We start from the raw sequence: 22,222 nt of genomic DNA, 5'->3' as shown, positions 1-22,222 counted from the left end.
AGGAGCTGGCTCCCCTCCATCAGAAAGCATTGGGGGAATTTTTCAGGAGGGGTTTGGTCAGCTCCTTGGTCAGTTGTGGCTTATTTTCAATTGGTCTTTTGTCACCTTCCTTCCCTGCACCAAATTTGGTCCAGTTCTTTCTATTTTGGGAGAGTTACCATGCTGATGGACACACACACAAGCTCCTTTACAAAATTTCTTTCCACTTTTCCGTTGGGCTGGAAAGAACAAAAGGCAAATTTTATTTGGAGATCATGAGGAGAGGAATTGATGGTACAGTCCCAAAGAAACACTTATCCAAAGAAGTCCTTTATGAAGAAGAGTCACAGTGCTGAGATTTTTAACTTAGCAAAATTGCAGGGAGAGGGCGGCTAACCAGTTGTGTAGAAGAAAGACGTAGGGAGAAGGTTTTCCTAACCCCACCGTGGAATCTGGGCTCATTGGTTGAAGATGGACATCCCACCAAAGCGTAAATCAATTTTATGATGTCACATTGGCTATGTTCATAAAATAGGCCAAACTCAAACTCTGTTGAACTCAATTTGATGGTCTGCATCGCATACCTTCTTAGCCATAATATGGATTTTTTACTGGCTTATTTATCATGGTTTACAGTTTAGTGTGTTGTGTGGTTAAAATTCTGGGCTTGCATCTCCAAGATATAGTGACTGTTACTCACAAGAGACAAGAAGGTACGCTTGTCAGTGGTTGCATTCACACACCCAACCTAGTTACTTCATTAATGTGGGTTTGCCCAGTACATTGAATCATCAACCCACCAAATGGGCTGAGTTGCAGAACAGGTGAATCCATCAACTTGATGAATATTAGCATTAAAAAAGCTTAGCCGTTGGGTGAATGCAGATGTATGGTCTCCATCGGACCCAACTTTATTGTCCAAATGTAGCCATTGGCTGCCAGGTGGGGTGGCTACAGATGAGCACCCAGATGAGTTTCTCATGGCCAGGTTCATGAGGAGCTCTCATGTCCTGGCTGGGGGCATGGCTCTGTGGCAGGGGTGGGACAACATGAGGAGAGGCTAGCTTCTGCTTTGAGAGGTTGGGATGGCAGCAGGTAGGGCGAGAGTCCAAAATGGGTGGGACAATGATGCATTTCTGTGGAAAGAAGGTGATTTTTAAAGAAAAAAATATGTTAATCCTATGTTATAGTTTATGTTTCAGCTTCATTTTCCCCATCCTAAATGCAGCAGCATGGTCAGAAGGGACTGTGGATTTCTGGCTGGGTTAGGAAGAGCAAACAATATAGGTCCAGGTGGTTCTTGGCTGGATTCACTAATCCCTAAACCTGAATGATCAAAACATAGTTCTGTTCACACAAAGATACAAAATACTTTAATGACCAAGTATAAAATATATACAAGGAACATTTCCACAAAACCTTGAACTGCATACTGTCCACCCTATTTTAAGCCTAGTCTGCCTTGTTGTGCGAACCCATCCCTCTCGATCAAATTCCAGGAAGATTTATCTTATGTTCTTGATTTCCTTGATCTAAAACGTGGATATAAAGAGCTGTATTTTATTTGCAGCGGTTAAAAAAACTAGACCTGTCACCCTATGGGAAATACATCTACACGTTCACAGTGTTCGCAGTGCCACAGATAAAGCACTCAGTGCTGGAATCTCTCTCCTCGTTGGCTCTGTGTTGGCCACCCTCCCTCTGTCTTCGGCTCTTCTGTTTTGGGGTGACCTTTAGCAGCCAGTCCTTTGGTTCCTGCATCCAAAAAGGGGGTGTTGCAAGTTACTTTCACGTTGCCCCATGCAACTGTGGTGGGTAGGTTTGGCTGTTCCTTGCTATTTGCTGAATTTCCGCCCATGCTTCGTCAAGATAGTGGGACGAATGGACCCAGCGGAGAAATAAACCTGCATGGAGAATGATGGTCAGTTATCCATCTTTTTCCTTTCACAAGGACAAGCAGTCATCTCTCATATCTTTGCAGCGATAATTTAAATTCATTTATTTAAATGATTTATAGGTCTGCCCATCTCACAGCAGTGAGCAATGTACAAGATTAAAACCGACAATTGAACAATCCAAATAATAATGTCTGGGGTTGCAAGCAGCAAGTTTCAACTTATATAAGAAAGTCAGCTGGTAGAGCCCACTTGACCTCCAGGCCCAAACACCTGGGGGAACAGCCAAGTCTTTAATAATAACCCCACAGAAAACCTCAGAGCCGCAGTGCCTGTTTTTGCATTTTAGGTATCCAGAGTATTCCTATATCCTTCAAATCTGCAAGTTTACAAGTATATTTAGCAGAGGGTTGAAATTCTCACTCTCACTGTCATCTAGATACAGAAAGCTTTGAAAGGGAGTCCGCTCTGAAGCACCAGGACTGAGAGAAATTGCTAGGCATGGTTCTCATAAGTGGACACGTATCTCTTGAACGCACATAAAGGAAATGAGCAGCGAAGCGGGTAGGAGGGTGAGGTTTTAGTTTCCACTCGTCAGACGTGATTTGGAAATTTGCTGATGCTCAGACAGCTGAAGCTTTTGAAACTTAGGTTTTAGTAAGGCTGCTTGCATCTTACAAAATCCTGCAATGCACCATGTTCTGATATGTTCCTCCCTTCCTAACTGCTGTCTGTCTCTATATCAAAATCTGTGGAATTATTGCACGAACACGAACAACCCATACTGCCAAGGTTGGCCTATGAAACGAAAACCTTGAAGGCTGAATTCCATCCAAAGTACGAGTATTCGCACGTGAGGGCTTTGATCCAAAGACAACGGAGCCCTAGACAGGGTGAGTTTGCATTTTACGTGGTAAAAGGAATGGCAGGTGGTCCCCTACCTTGCCAGAGCACCACGCTCTGTGGTTCCACAGAGGGCCAGATGACCAAGGGGTTGTATGTGTAGAGGGGATTCAGGTACTTCTCCACACGGTTTATCCAGGGCCAGAGGGAGTGGGTCTTCTCCCTCAGTTCACAGAACTTCCTGCAGGAGAAGCCAATAGATTTAATCCCTCATTGGAAGGTCTAGGTTGGTGGTCTTAATCTGGGTGACCAACAGTATCATGAAAAGCTGCGCTGGAATCCTCCAGCTTGCAATTTAGGGGTGAAGAAGGCAGGATATGAGTGTGGAGACATGGATCTGGAGACCTTGGCTGGCCCTCCAGTTTTCACCCTAGTCCTAGAGGGCATTGGCCTTCCCCAGTCATCATATGAAGCCAGGAAAACACCATGTTGGGGAAGGAACACAATATTATCTTTCAGGGGGACAAATGCCCCACAGAAGTTGCAGCTGGATGTTTGGGGGACACTGACACAGCAGGAGAAGCAACGTGAATCACCGGCCAGGAGGCTCTGAAATGTTGGCATTCTCTTGCCTGCAAAAGCAGCTGCTGTGAGGTTTCCTCGCAAGTGAAACCATGCAGCTTTCCCAGACTGATTTTCTCTTGGACAACATCATGGCCTGATGTCAAAATCCTGTGCTTGCTATCCTCAGCGTCATTTCTTCAAGGTGCAACGAGAGTTGTAACGGTGGGAGGTTCTCCTTGGTCAGTGTTTCTCAGCCTTGGCCACTTTAAGATGGGTGGACTTCAGCTCCCAGAATTCCCCAGCCAGCTGGCTGGGGAATTCTGGGAGCTGAAGTCCACCCATCTTAAAGTGGCCAAGGCTGAGAAACACTGACCTAGGGTGTCGTTTGTGATTTCTAAGGTTCGCCTGAGATATTTGAACATGCCAAATGAACCGTCAGGCCATCCCTCTGTGTCTTTCAAGACTGGAGGCAGAGTCTTTGCTGGCAGCAAATTCCCAGCCCTCGAAGGGAGTCTGAGCCCTGAGCTGCCTGTCTTGGTCCACCCTGCCCCCCCAAGCTGAGACCCTCAGCCCCTTCCCCGCCCCTCTTTGGCCCAGCATCCAGGCTCGTCCCTGCTTCACCTTTCTTTCTCGTTGTTGCAGAGGAATGTGCCGTAGGGAGAGGCGTAGCAGTGCTCAAAGAGTGCCAGCAGGAGATGCTCATTGAATGCCAGCGACAAGGGGAACTGGCGCCCCAGTTGCCAGACGCAGTCGAGGAAGAGGACAAATGTGGGCGCCTCCTGCTTGAGCCGAGTGTGTGAGTAGGCGGAGTGGGCGCAGCGGAGGTGGAACGGGTGCCCCGCCTGGAAGAGCAAAGAAAGCTGGCTGGTAGGAACAGAAAGGGGGTTTCTACGTCTTCCAGTTTCTACAGGCAACGTGAAGGGAGAGGGTGGGAGTGGGTGGCCATGCCTTCAACATCAATCAGAGAACCCCATAAATGTCAATAGGAATTCAATTGTTCCTCCTCGTTATCAAAGGTATGCACACCAGCCAGCTTCACTGGGTATGACCAGATGCAGAATCCGAGGTCCTGCCAAAGCTTCTGAACTACAGTTCCCATCAGGGAGTACAAGGGATGGGACAATGGAAGATGTAGTTTATCCACATCTGGAGGGCCAGGGGTTCACTGCACTGGCTTGATGGTAATATTCAGTGGCTGTGCTACCACACCAGACTAAGCCATGGTCAAGTAACCGATAACCTCCCAAATCATGTTTTGTGTTCTTCCATTTAGTAAGCTGTCTAGAGCTGATGAGCGAGTGTTGTGTCACCGTGGAAGAAAAATAGCAAGGCGTTTCCTCTCTTGCACATATAAGATAGATACCGCATCTCTGCTTTGAAAGAGTTACAATCACTTTCACTTTTGAAATGGTATCTGTATTACTGCTAGGAACTATTGAGATAAAAAGAACTAAATGTGCTTTCTACTCCAGTGTTTCCCAACCTTGGCAACTTTAAGATGTGTGGACTTCGACTCCCAGAATTCCCTAGCTAGCAGAGGTAGACTTCATCTCCCAGAATTCCCCAGCCAGCAGAGGTAGACTTCATCTCCCAGAGTCCCCCAGCCAGCAAGCCAATCCTCTTTGAACTGCCTCCTGCTGGTACCTGTATCCATTCCCGCTCCAGCAGCCCCTGGAAGCCGGTCAACGTCCTGCAGTCTGGATCCAGGATAACTTGGGCGAGAGCGGTCACCAGCAAGGTGGTGTCCTTCCCTTCGCCTCCGTGCACCAGGACGCAAGCCTCCTCCCTGCAGCAAGACGCAGGCGTTCTGGTTACGTGCCGCCGCCCTGAAATTAGCCCACCACCTCGCAAGGTTGGGGTGCGGAGGGGACTTGCCCAGGCAGCTTCTCCCGGGGATTCCTCTCCTCACCGAATGCGCAAGCCGCCCCCCCCCCCGGCATCTGTACCTTTCCAGGCACTGGGCTGCCAGGCAGGCCGCGTTCAAAGCTTCCTTGACGTGGGACAACCACTTCGAGGCTTCCAGCCTGCTCAGCCAGCGGTCCATGTGGGGAGAAGAGTCGTTGCAAGCTTCTACCAGCTTGATGAAGCTTTCCTGGAGGGGGCGGCCCCTGGGAGGTGGGGAGGGAGAAGGAGAAGAGGAACAGACTTGGTCACGAGTCCTGAAGCTCGCAGCCAGGGTCCTCTCCAACAGACCACCGCTTGGCTGGCTGGAGAAAATGGGTTACGGTCCAACCTATCAGTGGACAGGGGAGGCTGGTTTAAACCTTCACAGCTGTCCACCTTCCTGGATAGGAAAATGTAGATGAAATAGTTCTTGTATGACACTTAGATAGAAGCGCCTACTGAGCAAAAATACTAACACCTACCAACCCCAACTTCAGAAACTGCCCTTTGTTGCAGAAAGTAAAAATCTGGCTGAGAACAAATGATTTTCTATCCCTGTTCCCTATCACCTTGTTAGACCAGGGTTTTCTTTTCAACGGTCGTGCTGGGCAAACGTCCCATTCACGCGGCCATTCACGAGAGAAATTCTAGCTATCAGAGTTAGAAGCTGAAGGAGGGCGACATTGCAAGGACACGAGCAAGCCGTTTTCACAGGCGCTGGGTCAAGGATTAAAACCAAACGGAAACATCGCTGCCATTTCCTTTTCTCCAGCTGTTTATTTTCGTTCCCGTCTTTACTGAGCATCCGCGTGATGGAGGCTTGGTGACCTGGAGAACTTGCTAAGAATCCTAACTGGATTGAAGAATCTTACTGTCCCTCTTGCTGGTTAAAAGGGTGTGATCCGTGATGGACGGGAATTGCAGAGGAATTGCTACAGGGCAGTGTCACCTGGAGGATACACAATCGGGTCGTTCCAGGTAAGGGTTAGAGTAGTATTTCGCAACTTGGCAGCTTTCAGTTGGGTGGACTCCAACTCCCAGAATCCCCCAGCCAGCCATGCTGGCTGGGGAATTCTGGGAGTTGGAATCCTCCCATCTGAAAGCTGCCAAGGTTGATAACCACTGGGTTAGAGGATTTTAATTTCTTTCCCTGGCGGTCACTTAACTCCATAAATGAATGAATGAATGAATGAATGAATGAATGAATGAATGAATGAATGTTTTATGGAATATTCCTTTGACTTCAAGCTGCTTGCAAAGGGCCGTGATTGGGGGTCACCAGGCTATAGGCCCCGAGAGGTTTTATCCCTCTAACTGATTGGGTGACTTGCAAGCATTCTAGTTCCTAATAAGACTGCCAACCCTGCCTTTCGGTTTATTTTATAAACATCCGACCACTCCTGCAGCTCCCTCTGCTTGGATCTTTAATATAAAACAGGAAGCTGGAATTCTTTCGCCTGGCCTGGCAGTTGTCTTCCTGTCCTGCCAAATAAATGCCAAGCCTCCACGATGAATGCATTTTAAGGTGATACAAGGAAACTCTGGGAAGAGGGCTCATTCAATGCCATCTGCGCTTGAATGTCTCCCTCTTAAGGCAGAGACTCTTTCTGAAAACTAGAACAATAGATGCCTTTGGGCTACAGGGTTGGTCACACACAGGATTAAAGCATTGTGGAGCAATTCTGGCCTTTCAAAAATGTGACCGGATTATTTTCTCTGATGGGCTGCAAGGATGCTTCAGTAAAGGAGTAGTAAAGTCTGTGTGGAGGACAAGGGAAGATCACTTTTGCCAAGCCAACTGGCCACATGGAAACCATGTGAGATACTGCTCAGTGACAGGGAAGCTGCTGAAAATTCCCTTTCTGAGCTCTAGTGAAATTGCTAAGTCAGGGACCATAAGCAGGCTAAAGGGTAAACAGATGTGGTCCCACCAGGACCAAACTTGGGTGGGCTGAAATCTGCTGTCTGTGACTCAGAGCATCAGCAGAGGCCAACTCTACTGCACAAACTCCATCCTTGAAAGGTGCAGAGGATGTGCGGCCTTGTGCAAGAGAACTTCCTTGCACTCTTCTTAACAATGTTTTTCAAACTTGGTAATTTTAAGATGTGTGGACTTCAACTCCCAGAACCTTCAAGTTGCCAAGGTTGAAAAACACTTTCTTTAACATGTTTAGCTCCAGAAAGGTGTCCCCCTGGGACCCTGAGAGGACTAGGGATCACACACTTTCCTCTCTCTCACTTTGCCCAGATTTCCTTTTCTGAACAATGTGAAGATTTTCTTCTTCCCTTTCAGGCTCTTATTCTTTATGCATATTCTTTTTTTAACCTACATAAAATGTCTGATCCCCAAATCTACTGTACAGTTTTAACTGATATAATATTGGACATTTGGACAGTATTTGGATGCAGTCAAAATTCTTCAGGTGCACTGCTCAGTCACTATCCTTATATTAAACATACATTATTGCTGTTGTTACAGGTCGGAGAGATTGAGAACCCCAGACCAGGTGGATCGTTGGAGGAACTCAAAGGGCCCTGTTTCTTCCACAGCATCTCTAACCAAACAGGACAAAGGAAGAGAACCCCATAATTAATCAGGGGCAGTACTACAATACAGAAAATACTTTGTTAACCTAATGCCTTCCAGATGTGTTGGACTACAACTCCCATCTTCTCCCAGTGGTTGACTCTGGAATGTTTCGGTGCTGATTGGGAAAAAAAAAAAAGTTAGATTCCTAGCCGGGATCAGAAGAAATCTAACCTCAGCGTCATTCTTTCACAGAGCTTCCTTGTCTTAATGGGGGAAGGAATAATTTTTAAGCTGGTTCACCCTGTTCAGCCTCAGAGGCACGGTTCGTAGCAAGATCAACGTTTTTCCAATGCATCTTTGACCAACAGCCAAGATTGCTGAGAGCTCCTGGTGTGTCTTTTTTCGCTTCCTCCTGCCCATGATACGCCAAAAGCACAACTGAAGTCTGTTTTAAAAGGGGAAAAGAGACTTCAGTTGCGCTTTTGGCATATTACTGAGAGGTGCCCGGTTTGGGGCTCTTTTTTGTGTCTTCCCATCAGGGACAGTTGGGGCAGGAACGGAGAGAGGGACTTACCTCTCCAGAGCCCGGTGCAGCCTCTTCCAGCCTCTGTAGCAGCTCCGGTGCTCCAGGCCGCCCCCCATCACCCGGGCCTGCTTGGCGGCCTGCAGCGACCTGGTGTCGAGGATGAAGCCAGGCTCCCCGCCCTCCAGGACGGCGCTCAGGAGCAGCTCATCCTCCGGGCAGCGCCTGCGGTTGGGCCCCACGAGGGGCTGGCTGCTGCGAAGCATCACCTGCACGAGCAGAGGACCAAAACGGATGGAGGAGAGTGAGAGAGAGGGAGGGAGGCGCCCTGGGCAGTGGGGGGCACATCGGTCAGTTTGGGGTTCTCTCAGGGCCACCTTCTGGCCGCCAGTCATGTGCTGCTCGCTGAGCTTGATCTTTTCTGAAAAGCTCACACTGAAATGGAATGTCTTTTGGGGTATGCCTTCCTGGACATAAGCAGGTTTGTTTGTAAGTCTGACTCGTGCCCAGTTTTTGCAAACCACGTTCTGTAATGTAAAGCATTCCGTACAGCTTTCGTTTTTTTTAAGCAGACTTTTCTCGACCGTGTACTTTCTAAAATCACAGCATTGGCGAACTACGTTGCAAAAGTTAGAGAAGTGTGAATTTTGAAGGATAGCTAAGTTTCTGCAAACTGGTCGGAAAATGAGTTCAGAAAGTTCCCCTTCCAGTGCAAACTAAGCACATTTCTGCATTCTTGTGCTGGTTAAGGACCACAATAAAGTCATTTCTTTCTGCATTCTCAATTCCTCAGCAGCACTTGGTCTGTGCTGGCCTGCTGTCTGCTCCGCGATGCTTACATTCCTTATGAGGGGGTAGCAAAATAATCCTGCACAGATTGGGCTTTTGGTGAGGATGACCCAGGCTTGTTTAGAGTATCTGTTGGGTGTGCCAAAGCTCCCTGGTTCAGTTCTCAGCATCTCTTGGTGAAGGTGAGGAGGGTGGCAACTGGAGGGCATGCTTGTCTTCTATCTGGTGCCCTCCAGAAGTGTTGGAAGCTATGAATGCTGGGAGTTTCTAAACATCTCCAGGGCTCCAGGTTGGAGAAGACTGGTGTCATTAGTGCTGAAATGGAAGGCTACTGGTATTCACTAAAGCAGTGTTTCTCAACCTTGGCACGTGGAAGATGTGTGGACTTCAACTCCCAGAAGTTGGCTGGGGAATTCTGGGAGTTGGCTGGGGAATTCTGGGAGTTGAAGTCCACACATCTTCCACCTGCCAAGGTTGAGAAACACCGCACTAGAGTGAAGAGCTACCTGGGGAGGAAAAGGCATTCAAAAAGAATTTGTGGGGGAGAGAGAAGATAGAGCGGGTTGATAGTTGGACAGGGTAAAAACAGGGAAAGGAAAAGGAAAAAGCATATATTTAACCACAGAGCTGTGTAATGCTTCAAATCTGAAGGCATAAAGGCGCTTCTGACTGTTTGGCAGTGTGAATGTAGCACTCGTCTGCAATTCTTTGAACAAAGCATGTCCCTTCTCGGCTTCTTTAAGGGCTTCGTTAATTTATGGATTCTTCTCCTGCCTTTCACTTGGGAACACAGCACTTCCTCTTCCTATTTTCCCCCACAGCCACCACTGTGTGAGGTAGGCTGGCCTGAGCTATGGGGAGTAGCCCAAAGTCCCTCAGGACGTTTCTGTGGCTGAAGATGGATGCGAGCCTGGATCTCCTCAGTCACCATCCAACATCTGTACTGTTGCACCACACTGGTGCTGACTGGCGCTACATGTGTGTCCACTCACACACGCCCCAAAGTTTCTTTTCTTTTTGAAAGAAAAGCATAACCCAATGGAAACCAGGACTGGAAAAGAAGGTGGGAACCATTGTGAAACAGGGAGCTGTCGTTCTGGAAGTTTTGTGGATGTACATCTGGAGAGAAACAGCTTACACTGTATACTAACTTTCCACGTAAGGCTATTGTTAAATAAAGTCTCATTTCCGTGTGATTCACCAGTCCTCTGACTAAATGAGGGATACATATAATAACCATGCCTAAAAGACTATGCTACAGGGAGAAGATCCAACAAGAGAAGATACTCAATATAAGAACTCTAAAAAGAAATCAGGCTACGTCTAACGAAAGAAACCTGGTTTTGGCCCATAGAGCTAATACCAATTCAGAGGAATCCATAGTGAATAATTCACATCATGACATAAAAGAAATAATTCTGTATACATTACGGACATCTGTCATTTTGCTTAATTTCCTTCCCTGAAAATCTTTGTGCTGAAAGTGAGTTTATGAAAGTAGTCATGTACATTCTCTGCTGTTCTGTTATTTTTGCAAAGTTATCCAGCTTTAGGGGGGCCTAGTTTGAAAAATAGACACCCCCCCTTGGCAGATCAGAATTGCAGCATGATGTCTAGCTCCAGCTCTACAGTTTGACTGTGTACCCAATAGACTTTCAGATGTTGCCCTCTCTGCCTCTTTCTGTTTTTTCATTCTGATCTGCAATGTTCGTACTGCTTTTGAAGCACTACAACCTACAATTGGAAGCAAGATCACTGCAGGATCGAGGAAAACCATCAATGCCTTGTGCACAGGAAACAGATGCAGCAAGAGAGAGGGGCAGAATGAGAAAGGAGCTGTACCCACCGTCCCATTTTTTTTGTGATAGTAGCTGAGGACAGGGAATCGCCTCCCCTGACGGAACCGGGCGCTCTTCTGCAGGGCTCCATCGTCCACCCTCGCCGGTACGATCACAACTGGCGGGTAACTGGGACAGACACCAAAGTCCGCGTTGACAGAACTCAGCCTCCACGCCCCTGTCTGAGAAAGAGGTCAGCCCGTTTCCATGAGCCTTAAGGGATGGGGGGCGGGGGGGGGGGAAGAGCCAGGCCAAGGTCTGGTGGTGTGGGGCTGTTTGCCTCCAAGATGTTCTTCCTGAACTTCCATCCCGCCAGATGACATTTCTTGACCTTGCTGCATTTCAACAGGTTCAGCTTGGGGTGTTGCTCTGTGCAACAGAGAGGAGGAAGCTGTTGGCTTGTTTGTGTGGTGGGGTGGGGGCGGAGGGGGGGAGGAACCAGGCTGGCACAATTACTGGGCAAAGTGAGAAGGCTGGAGGCAAGAGGAGTGATTCCTGAGGAGTCCTTGTGTCATGGAAGAAAGACCCACGTGTGCCGCGCAGCCTGTTCTGCAACCTCTGGGTCTTTCTTAAAAGAAGGGGTCACCGGAGGCAATGGCCTGAGCTGCAGACGGGAAGAGGGTCCCATCCAAAGGCTAGATCAGAGAGATTAATGTTTGTTATTCCAGGCAGCAAAACTAATCTGTTAAAATATAATGCAAGACGAGTTTCTTCAATATTTCAGAAGAAGTCAGGTAGCGCCTTTTCTGATCCACAAATTTTCTTAAAGGGCATCAGCTTTCGTGAGCTGATGCCTTTTAAGAAAATGTGTGAGTCCGAAAAGGTGCTACCCGACTTCTTCTGATTATTTGCTGCCATAGACAAACTTTCCTCCTACAAAGGATTCAATAGTTCACATTTCCCCATACTCCCACTTCCTGGGTTGTTGACATCCGTGGACCACAGGAAAATAATTGCATCAACCTAGGAATCATCTCAACAAAAATTAGGGTGGACAGGAACTGGGGTGCTCAGAATAACACCCAGCATCTTAAAAAGTCTTGCCTAAACTAACCCGCTGTCTTTGGGAGACCTGGTTCCGCTCCAGAACTGGCATAACATGCAAAGTCCTTGACACCAGGCCACAAAACGTCAGTTCTGCCAACTCAATTTCCCTTGTGTGGGGCTCACACTCAGAGAGGGGACTTTGTTTCTCATGAGATCACCGAACTTTCTACTCACTTCAGATGCGATCTGCTTGTAATACTGTTCAGTAATGTGTGTCAGCCACCCAGTTCCCAGCTTCGTGTTTTGGGGTCTGTAGAAGAAGGGGTACATCTTCATCACCAATTCCACAGAAGAAAGGGCCTGTGGGAACATGGGTGGCCCATCATGGTTAAAAACAGGCATGCATGACGTTCTCCCTCTTGAGTCTTAAGCCTAGGTGCTCATTTTGCCTATTAAAGTCTATCTGGGAAAAGGCCACCCAATGTGGGGGAGGATTTGGGGTTCATCAGTCTTTGTGTCCCTCAAAACTAGCATGAAAGAGCTGAAAATGTTGTTCCTGGCCAGGCGGGAGATGCTTGTAGGGTACATGGCATGGGGCCAGGTTACTTGAGGAACCGCTTCTCCCCAGTTACATCAGCCCATCCCATCCGGGCCAGCAGGAGAGCCATGATGCAGGTCCCATCAGCCAGGGAGTGTCGCCTGGCAAGGCCCAGAATGATAGTCTTTTCTGCCATGGTGCCCACCCTGTGGAACATCATGCCCCGGAGATCAGATTGGCCCCGACCTTGCTGGCTTTTTGCAAGGCCCTGAAGACGTGGCTTTGGCAATGGGCAGGGGGACCCAAAGGTTTGGTGGAGCTGGTGCAGTGGCTGCCCTGATTGCTTTGATGAACGCGATTACTTGGGCTGTGAGTTGTATGTATACTGTTTTTCCTTGTTTTTAAACCGTACTGCTCTTTTTTACTGCTTTTATATTTGTTTTGACTGTTTGCAAGACGCTCAGAGTCATCTATACGAGATGGGCAGCTATATACATTTCAGTAATCAATCAGCCAAATTGGGCAACTATGTCCTCAGATTAGGCAGGCCGGCAACAGCTTCTTCATTCCCAGGTAGATGGCATCTTCTTACCCCCATGGCGCTCCTTTTTCCCGTGTGCAAGAAACGGTGGCTTCCGGGGTTCGCTCTGCCCACGTTGGCCTGAAGCCAGTTTCATCAGCAACTGGGAGCCGAGGGAAACAGCCTGACTAAGACTTCCCTCTTGAATCGACCCTGCCAAGAGCTCTGTGCAACAGCTGGGGCTGCGTTGGCCAAACTGCCGAGCACCACAAGCCTTCCGTGCCACCCTGCGTCATCTTCCTTCTTCTGCAACCCTCCCCCTACCTTCCTCTTCGAAGGGAACCCACAGGAAATGGAGAAGGTGGTGCTTCTGTGCTGTGCACGCGAAGAAAGGGGTTGAAGAGCAAGATGCAAGGACTCGGGAGTATTTCTTTCTGCTCTTCTGTAGAATCATCATCACCATCACCCAAGCATCTGTCCTTAAGGCTGCAACATTGGGAAGCATGTGGGCTTTGCTCCGAGTTTGGATAGGAGTTTAATCGGGGCGGGGGTTGTGGGGTACAGAATTGTGTTTGCTATCTGGCTGTAACTGCTTCCCACAACTGCACAACGATATGGATTCTTTAAAATAGAAAACGCATCTCAGGGGACATCTTGGATGAAGCACTGGCTGAATTCGTACAACACACAAGACCAGGGTAAAATGGGACTGGGGACTTTGTGGTTGAGGATAGTGTGGGTGGGGACCCAGCCCTCGCCCTCGCCACTAAGCAGGACAGGCACTCTGCACATGTTCAGGGACTGTTCGTCTTCCAATGATCTGGCAGCAGCTGGGTTCTACCACAGGCAGGACATACTCCACTCACCTCAATGGAGCTGGCAACGTTCAGGCACTCCTCCATCCCAGGGATTTCCAGCTGCAGAATTTTCAGGTCTTTGCATTTGAGAGTGATGGTGCCAGAGGTGTTGGCAAGCCTGTGGGGACAGGGAGAAAACAGACCAAGCTTGTTCTCTCACGTGTGAGTGCCTTGCAGGAGGCCACACGCAGCAGGCTGCAAGCAGAATGAACCTCATGCTTGGTGGCCACAACCCAAAAGACGGGCTTGCAGAGGAGCAGGAAGTGAGCAGTTCATTAACCGAGGAAGAGCAAAGCCGGGATGACCACCCACAGCAGGATGTATCATGCAACTGATGGTGCTTACATCGCTCACATCATTGGCATGATGATATCATGAGGCATATGAACTCACCTGCCCCCCCTTGTTCTCTTGTCCCCACCCTGTTACTGCACATACTTTTCCATCCAGATTAAATACATCCAGAATAACCAGCACGCTTGGCTCTTGCAAATGATAGGTCTTAATGACAGGCCAGAATGGCTTTGAGAGAATTTTCTGCATCCATCTGTGGGTGACCTTTGGTGACCTTCTGGTCTTCTAAGGGGCAACCCCCCCCCAGTGACATCACTGGAAGGATGAGGCAGCAATTGGGGTCCCATATTTTCCAAGCGTTTAGGCTAGAGTGCTCTTGATCCCACCTCAAACCCTCCCCAATCCACTCTAAATCTCACTACTCCATTTGAAGTATACTATCTTGGCCGAATTTCAGCAGCATGGTTTGGGGAATCCACAAATGAGGGGCTGAGGGTGAGGGGTGTCCATGGGGTGTGCATATGTCAACATCTGCAAGATGGAAGCCACATGCAAAAGGGGCAGGGCTTCCATCATGATGCCCTACTTGACATTTTACAGATATTTTATGCTATCCACAGATATCCGTGCTGAGAGGGCTGCATGTGGCCCATGGGCTCCATGTTGCTAACCCCGATTTATGCTCGCTCTCAACATCTGTATTTCTGGCCTGTCATTCCCTCAGATCTCAAGAGTAACATCTGATTCTACTCCAGGGTCCCAGAGATGTGTTTGACAGATCAGGGCAAGGTCCTGTGAGAGCAAACAGGTGGGGTTCAGTCTGGGAAAGGTCATGGATTAGCCTATAAGGCGGCTCGCTCCAAAGGGGGACCCTTCCATAATCAATCATTCCCCCCCGCCGTTCAATTTTTGCATGCAAGAGGATTAGGCTTTAAAATATTCTTTTTAACACTTTCATTCAGGCCAAGGGATCCAAAGCTTGACCTTTTCAGAAGTTTTATACTACTGTTACAGGGGTGTCTGCAGGGAGAATCAAAAAAGTCAAGATGGTAGCGATGACCGCAGCCCCACCCTGTTGTGTGTTACCGATGCGATGCATATATAAAGGGGCGGGGCTTGGTTGTGCAGCTGCAGCTGCCATCTTGACTTTTTTGACCCTCCCTGCTGACATGCCAGATGAGCGATTCAGCCTCTGGTGGAGAAATGGGGCTCCAATATCTGTTGGAGACGCACCTCTTTGCATCTACGAGCTGTGTGACCACGATGGGCAGAGAGGTGAGGGGAAGGGTCTTCACATGCAAACCTGGGCCTGTCTTTTACCTGGCCTGGTGTTAGTAAAATGGGTCTCTGTGATTCAAGGGTCATGGGAATTCCTCTCTCTCCCTTCTTATCTTCCCTTAAGGATGTGGCTTAGACGCTTCCCTGTCTGATCTATTCCTTAACAAATCTACCTTCTATCTCAAACGCAATGGATGTTTATTAGCATTCTCTGACAGCTGGGCTAAGTTACGGGCTAAGTCTTACTTTGCATCCAAGACAGACAGAGGATGGGCGTTTCTCTTTTTGAACAGGAGCTGAGGCCACTTAATGACTCGGTCTTCTTCCTGCGCTCTGCATAGGCCCAGGAGCACATCCTCTAACACAGGGTTCCTCAACCTTGGCAACTTTAAGACGGGTGGACTTCAACTCCTAGAATTCCCCAGCCAGCTATGCCCGTCTTAAAGTTGCCAAGGTTGAGGAACCCTGCTCTAATGAGAGCTCCTGCCAATTTCACATCTCCAACACAATATCTCAACTGCTTATGGAAAGGAGGTGGATGTGCAAGGCCAAGAGGATAAGCACATGGTGCATGCCTAAAAGTGTGCGCTCAGTTCATATAAAGGCAGATTCTGGACTCCGTTCTGGCAAGAAGCTGGATTTCTAACTACAGTCCCTGTCCCCGTTTCTCCCACCCACCCCATCGAACCATCCTTGCCTCGCTCTCCAGCAGGCACTCCAAGGTAGAAAGAGATAAGGGGAAGGGTCTTCGCATGCAAACCATCGGGACGGCTCAAAGATCTTTCTCCACCAGTCTGGGCCAACGCACAGAAGGGAACAGCCCACCCGTTCCTGATGCAAGACCTGGAAAGGTGGGGCCTGACATGATTCCTCCTCCCCGGTTGTGCAAATCAGCTGCAGAAGCCGAGAGCCGATGAAGCGTCAGCCTGTCACTTCGCTTGCGTGCCTCGCGGTCTGAAAAGGGGTTAAGGCAAACCTGTTCTCTGGCGGGGAGCCGTTAGTCCGGGAGCTTTGATACCAGCTTAAATTCTGAATGCTGAGAGTCACAGGAAGGAAAGGAGAGAGGTTAGCATCCTGCCCGAGATGCAGAGGCTCAGATTAGGAAGAAGGGCATTTCAGGAAGATTGGGGAAATGGCTTCCTGGCCCTATAAGACAGGGGAGGTGGATGCTTTTCTGGCCAACGCACCCGTTGGTCAGATGGTGCCAATGCTGCTGTAGACCAGCCTCCCCACATTGGCACCCTCCCACCACCCTGGCAGGGAAACTCCTGAACTCCCAGGCAAAGGAGAAGGTTAGCATCCTGCCCGAGCGGCAGAGGCTCAGGGGGCACCAAGATGCAGGGCATCTGTTGCCAACTGCAGTGCCCTCTCTCTTCCAGCTCGCTCTGCCGCTCTGGGGGACCATGGGCAACTCAAATTTTGGCTCAGCTGTGTTCTCCCATGGGCCTGCATCCCAGGAAGGTGCAAGACCCCCAGATCTCTTTCGGTCTCTTCTGCACCATCCCAGGCAGGTGATGCTTTCTCCCAAGCCTTGCAGAAAAAAGTCACCTGGTAAACCCACATGTTTGTCTGCCTTTTGAAGAGCGCAGGAGCAAAAGGATGCAAGCTGGAGCTTCAGCAGGGAAGAGGTGTAATCCGTTAGCACATAGAGTAGGAAAGCACATGGCCGGTTTCACTCCCCGCCTTCCCCCAGGCAGCCAACTCTTTCCCTGATCTGCAAATCTTTGCTTCTGACCACACCCTTGGGAAAGAGCCCTTGAGTGTGTATGCTAATATTTGTCTGGGCACAACTCCTTCGTTTGGGGCTGAACAGTCCACCTATGTAGCTGAGATGGCAACCGAGGGAGCTAAAATCTGCATATGGCATGTGACTTAGGTTTCTTCTACAAAGCTTCTTTCAATTGTCCAAGAAGACGAATCAGCGAAGTTTGATAGAGCAGTTTAAGCTCCGTAAGGCTACGTTTGCTTAGACCAGTGTTTCTCAACCTTGGCCACTTGAAGATGAGCGGACTTCAACTCCCAGAATTCCCCAGCCAGTGTTGAGAAACACTGGCTCAGATTGTACATACTGGGGTGGGGTGGGGAACCATGATGAGAAGCCAAGCCCAGCGATGCTGGGGAGGGCTACTCACCTTTTCTCAGTGGCATCCACATTGCGAATAAGAAGCCACAACTCGGTCATTCTCTGCTCCCCACTCCCTTTCGTCTGGGATGAGAAAAGTAAGTGGTGGCTGGTGACGGCCAGCGTCCCTCGGATGGGCTGGAGTCCTGGGCATGAGAGGACCACGTTGTTCACCTTGGTGGTCTTGATCAGCTCGGCAAACTCCATGGCGGGGGGTGGCAGGGCGTCCTGGAGGTGTAACTGTAAAGGAGGAAGCAATTTCAGAGACCCTGGGAGACTAGGAAGAAGGGCATTTCAGGAAGGTTGGGGAAATGGCTTTCTTGCCCTATAAGACACGGAAGGTGGGCGCTTTTGTGGCCAACTCATCCATTGGTCAGATGGTGCCAATGTTGCTGTAGACCAGCCTCCCCACGCCTGGCATCCTCCCACCACCCTGGCAGGGAAACTCCTGAACTCCCAGGCAAAATGCCCTCTGGAGAGTTTAGATGGGCACAGAGGTGACCCCCGCCTGCACTTTTGGATTAAAAGGATGGGAGGGCAGGGGTGTCTATGGGGCGGTGAAAAAAGTCAAGGGGGTGGCCTTGACTGTGCAATTGAAACCCTGCATGGCCCCTTTTTGATCTGTGTCATAGAAAAGGGCCAGGTCTTTGATCCCATGGCCACAGACACCCTCCCTGACTTTTTTAAGCCCCCTCCCCGACACCCCTGTTCCCCCCATCTCCCTTCCATCCCATTTTACAGCATTTGTTGCATGTTTGCTCAAAAGTGACTCCTATTCTCTCTGCAAATACGATCTATGCCTTTTTCCTTCTTCTTCACCTTTTCTCTTAATTTATATCTGACTTCCACACCCTTTTTTATTCTCTTGTATATGTTAGAAGCAAGCACAGCAATTACTCAGGAGGACTCTGGTTGTGTGTTTTCTGATGAACACATTTTATTAAAAGGCTCAAGCTTCCAGACTCCCCCTGATTTTTTGCCACCATAGGCTAGCGCGGCTCTCCTCCTGCAAGGCAGCCACTGAGTCTCAAGAAAGTCTGCCTGAAGTCACAGCATGAAACTCCCAAATTCTGCTCTTTCTCTCTGTTTCACAATTCCTGAACATGTTGTTTTTGTGGCCGTCAGACAGCCTGGTGGGCAGAGTTCCCTGGCTGGAAAACGGGAGGATTGAGAAACGCTAAATGCCTGCTGAAGTTCAGCTTTTGAAAAGAAGAAGAACCCCAAAGAGGGTAGGAAAGGACAAATACTGACGTCTTGGCCTGCCTGGCCCCCTCTCTGCAACCTCCTGGCCAAACCAGTTCTCTCTTTCCAAAAGGGAAGAGAAAGGAACGACCGGCTCTATTGTGCAAAGCCAGCAAACTCGCTTTCACCCCAGTCCACCCCACCCAGCTATTTTGGTCTCTGCGGATGACCGTGCTGGGGATCTATGTGGAATTTGGACTTGGCTGCGGTGAGAGGTTTGGGACCGGGTGTGTTTACCCCACAGGGGACAGTCCAGATTCTCAGTGATGGAATCTGGCATGGGAACCCTTGGCTATAAAACCGCTTCAGTGACAGGCCCCCGGGGGCGTCTCGCTTTTAGCATTCAGAAAAACAAAACAAAACGAAAGGGAATGTATTGGTTGATACTGACTGATCAGGGTTAGACCCGGTTAATATTTGGATAGGAGACCACTAGGAAATCTCAGAACTGCAGGTTAGACCGAGAAGTCAAAAAGGAAAATTCCGGAAGGAGTCAGCAAACTGCTTGTCTATTGTTGCCAGAAAACCTGGAGGAAAGTCAACAGCAGTCGAGCTCAACTTGAAAAAGGCTTCATTATTTCCAAGAATTGGAAACTATATTTGGGATATGTGGATTGCTCTTCTCCTTGGCTCCCTGATTTTTTGGGGGATGTCTTCACTTTCCCTTTACAGAAGCAGAAATCCAGATAGCCAAAGTGTTCCTGAGCTGCTTGGGAAGTGGCTGGTGGGTTCCCAAATCACGCACAGCTACCAGTGGCTCCAGAGCTGCTTCAGACCCTGCTGATGATGTGCAAAGACTGTGACCCTGCAGGGCCTGTCTTCAGGACGGCTCGTTCCTGGCCCAGCCCGTCCTCCCGGGGTCCAGCACGCTTGGGAGTTTGTCCCGGGGCATGCCGCCTGGAGACTGTGTCTCACCTGTTCCTTCTTCCTTTGCTAGGTGAATATCGTGCCTTTCCACCATGAACTCAGGGTGACTCACAGGGAGGTTTCCCTTTATTTTATCCTTGGAACAACAACCCTATGAGGTAGGTTAGGTTGAGAAAGACTGGCTGATCCAAAGTTACCCAGCGCATTTCTATGGCTGACAGTAGATTTGAATCTTGGCCTCAGCAGCCCTAGTCTCACCTTTTAAGCACACCCTCTACTCATTCTTGGCCTGGAAGACGTTGGGCACCCTTGTTTACCAGACAGATCTCTCTGTCTTTCTTATTCATTCATTTACAAGCATAATCTATTCAGAAGTTCTATCTATCTATCCATCCATCCATCCATCTATCCATCCATCCGTCTACCTATTTCTCTATCTATCTATCTATCTATCTATCTATCTATCTATCTATCTATCTATCTATCTATCTATCATCTATTTATCTATCTATCTATCATCTATCATCATCGGTCATCTTGGACACAATATGCTTAACCATAGTTTACTTAGGTTTACTTTTCTGCAAACCTGCAAACCCTAGAGTTTTCTGTATCCATGCCTACTTCACTTTAAATACCACAGGTGTCTGGGTTCACACATCATATCACAAATGAGGAAATCATTGCATAGCTTAAAAAGTTGTGTGAATCCAGCGTTTATATGTGAACTACCTCTGTTAAACCAGGGATGGGGAAGATGCAGCCCTCTAGATATTATGGAACTACAATTCCCAGGATCCTTCACTGGCCAAAACTCTGGGATTTGTAGTTTAGCACAGTGTGGAGAGCCACATATCCTTCCTCAAAAGCACTCAGAAAGCAACAATAATACTGCGAGTTTATATGAGTTTAACTTAGTACTTATTGGTTATGTTCACACAGCACACACAACCAGGTCAACACAAACCTAGCATCTGCATTTGCACAACAAACCTAGTTAGTGTTAATCTTTGTTATACATGGGTTGTTTTAATCCAGCCTGTTTGGTTAGTTTATGTTTTAGTGTATTGCACACCCCTGAGGAATGGTTTAACTTGATAACTTGGTCAAGCGTGTAGTGTGAACATGGTGTTAATTAACTTTAAGGCTGTTTTAATACAGGCTTCCCCAACCTGATGTCCTGGGAAAGCACAATTTGAGAATACTGAACTGAAGCGTGTGTGTGTGTGGGGGGGGCAATCAGACCTGGGGTGCAAACCTCTGGGCAACCAGCACATCTTCTCTCTCTCTTGCCATCTAGTGGTCAGCTGGATTATTGCCTCCAAGATAAAGTCGCTCTGTTGAAGTCCTGTAGAGTCCCTGAGACCGAAGGGGGATCAGTTAGGCTGCCTGACCTGATCGGATGTTGGAAATGCTTTTCTTCTTCTCAGAGCAGAGGAAATGGGTTAGGGAAGGCCGCTGTTCCTCAGCGGCAAAGCTCTCTGAGCATGACCCTTTCTCTGCACAAAGAATTTGGCATTCTGCAAAAGCACCAAGCCCCGGGGACTCCCCCACCACCCTGTCTCCAGCCCTACCCAAGCAGCAGAAGCAGGAAGAGGCTTATCAACCCTCCCAGCTGGTCTCTGGGCAGCATCGTGTCAGCTGCCAACTGACCAGGATGCAGGCAGCTAGCCTGTCCTTGTGCCTTTAACGAGCACTTGAATCGCAGCATAGAGGAGACCTTTGATCTGAAGGGCAAGGAAGGATCAGGCCCACCTGCAAACAGCATAGCCCGCCGTGGTTAAAAGTGCCGCTACGGGGGCCGGATGAAAAATTGGCATCCTGAATGACGCATTCTCTTAGCTTTGGGTGGACCCCGGGTCTGCCAGATCTGTACAACTGACCTCTGTTCTGTTTAGAATAACCCCAGTTCTGTCCAGACCGGCCCTTTAGCTGGCAACAGACCATCGAGCGCAACTGAGCTTCGGTGAATGTGGGTGCCCGCCTTAGAGAGGCCCAGAACCTCTGCAGGTTGGCGGGAACTTTTCAGCCAAGGGTCTTCTTTCCCAGCGTGGAAATATTCCTCTGGACCGAGTCCAGGACCGTCCGCGTTGGGAGAAAGAGCCAGAGAGCCGGGGGCTGGCCCCCTTCTCTTACCTGAGAGCTGGACCGGGAACCGGATCGCCTCTGGGACCTGCAAAGGGGTCTTGCTTGAGAGGACACAGGATCCCCCACCTAGTGGCGAAGGCTGCAGGGGACAAAGATTGGTCCCTCCGTTCATGCCCGAGCCAGCCAGCCAGCCGAGATCTGCAAGGGACAGTTGTTGAGAAACGTCGCAACAGCTGTTTGTTGTGTTGCTGGGAGCTCAAGCTGGATCTTACATTGTGAAAGGGCAGAACAGGAACTGCACAGCAATACAGCGGGGGAGGGGGGGGGAGAGGCCGAGGAGGGAGGAAGAGAGAGAGAGAGAGAGAGAGAGAAAGGGAGAAAGAGGATGTGTCGCTTAAGGTAGCCTGGCTCTAATCGGTTTTGTTTTCAGTTTATTTTTTCCACTGTTAAAGAACTAGAAGAGATAAGAGTGAAGATAGCAGAGACAGCATCGTTAGGACAAAGGACAGTCATACGTGCGTCTCTGCAGTCTTCAGTTGCCTTGTTGCTGGCTTAGACCGATGACGAGAAAAAGAGAGGCATGA

General features: G+C 49.0%; 1 protein-coding gene across 7 annotated transcripts; it reads right to left on the bottom strand.

Moving 5' to 3' along the window:
• Nucleotides 1–1,173: 1,173 nt before the first annotated feature.
• On the bottom strand, nt 1,174–21,928 carry LOC103065088 (myotubularin-related protein 9-like). 7 transcript variants are annotated; one of them, XM_025169010.2, is made up of 13 exons: nt 21,687–21,928; nt 17,452–17,681; nt 16,296–16,355; nt 13,757–13,865; nt 12,067–12,192; nt 10,854–11,027; nt 8,270–8,487; nt 7,799–7,870; nt 5,228–5,389; nt 4,926–5,067; nt 3,903–4,123; nt 2,816–2,958; nt 1,176–1,883 (listed from the first exon to the last, which is right to left on the bottom strand). In XM_025169010.2, the coding sequence occupies exons 2-13, from the start codon at nt 17,646–17,648 to the stop codon at nt 1,768–1,770; spliced, it is 1,740 nt and encodes a 579-aa protein (XP_025024778.1). In that variant the 5' UTR covers nt 17,649–17,681; nt 21,687–21,928; the 3' UTR covers nt 1,176–1,767. The 7 variants fall into 7 exon arrangements, with proteins under 7 accessions (XP_025024782.1, XP_025024778.1, XP_025024780.1 ...); XM_025169014.2 differs by lacking the exon at nt 2,816–2,958 and having other exon boundaries at nt 1,174–1,883; XM_025169012.2 differs by lacking the exon at nt 7,799–7,870 and having other exon boundaries at nt 1,177–1,883.
• Nucleotides 21,929–22,222: the final 294 nt, after the last annotated feature.

This window comes from Python bivittatus, unplaced genomic scaffold (assembly GCF_059951505.1).
Source record: "Python bivittatus isolate LINGU-HERP-01145 unplaced genomic scaffold, Pbiv_v1 ctg000040_np1212, whole genome shotgun sequence".
NCBI lineage: Eukaryota > Metazoa > Chordata > Lepidosauria > Squamata > Pythonidae > Python > Python bivittatus.
Note: the sequence above shows the minus strand (reverse complement) of the source record. Positions and strands in the feature narration are given on the sequence as shown.

Coding starts and splice junctions, on each gene's coding strand:
- LOC103065088 (XM_025169010.2), bottom strand. CDS start 17,648: ATGGAGTTTGCCGAGCTGATCAAGACCACCAAGGTGAACAACGTGGTC. Junction 12,193..13,756: donor ACGTTGCCAGCTCCATTGAG/GTGAGTGGAGTA, acceptor ATGTTCCCACAG/GCCCTTTCTTCTGTGGAATT. Junction 5,390..7,798: donor ACACATCTGGAAGGCATTAG/GTTAACAAAGTA, acceptor CCCACCTCCCAG/GGGCCGCCCCCTCCAGGAAA.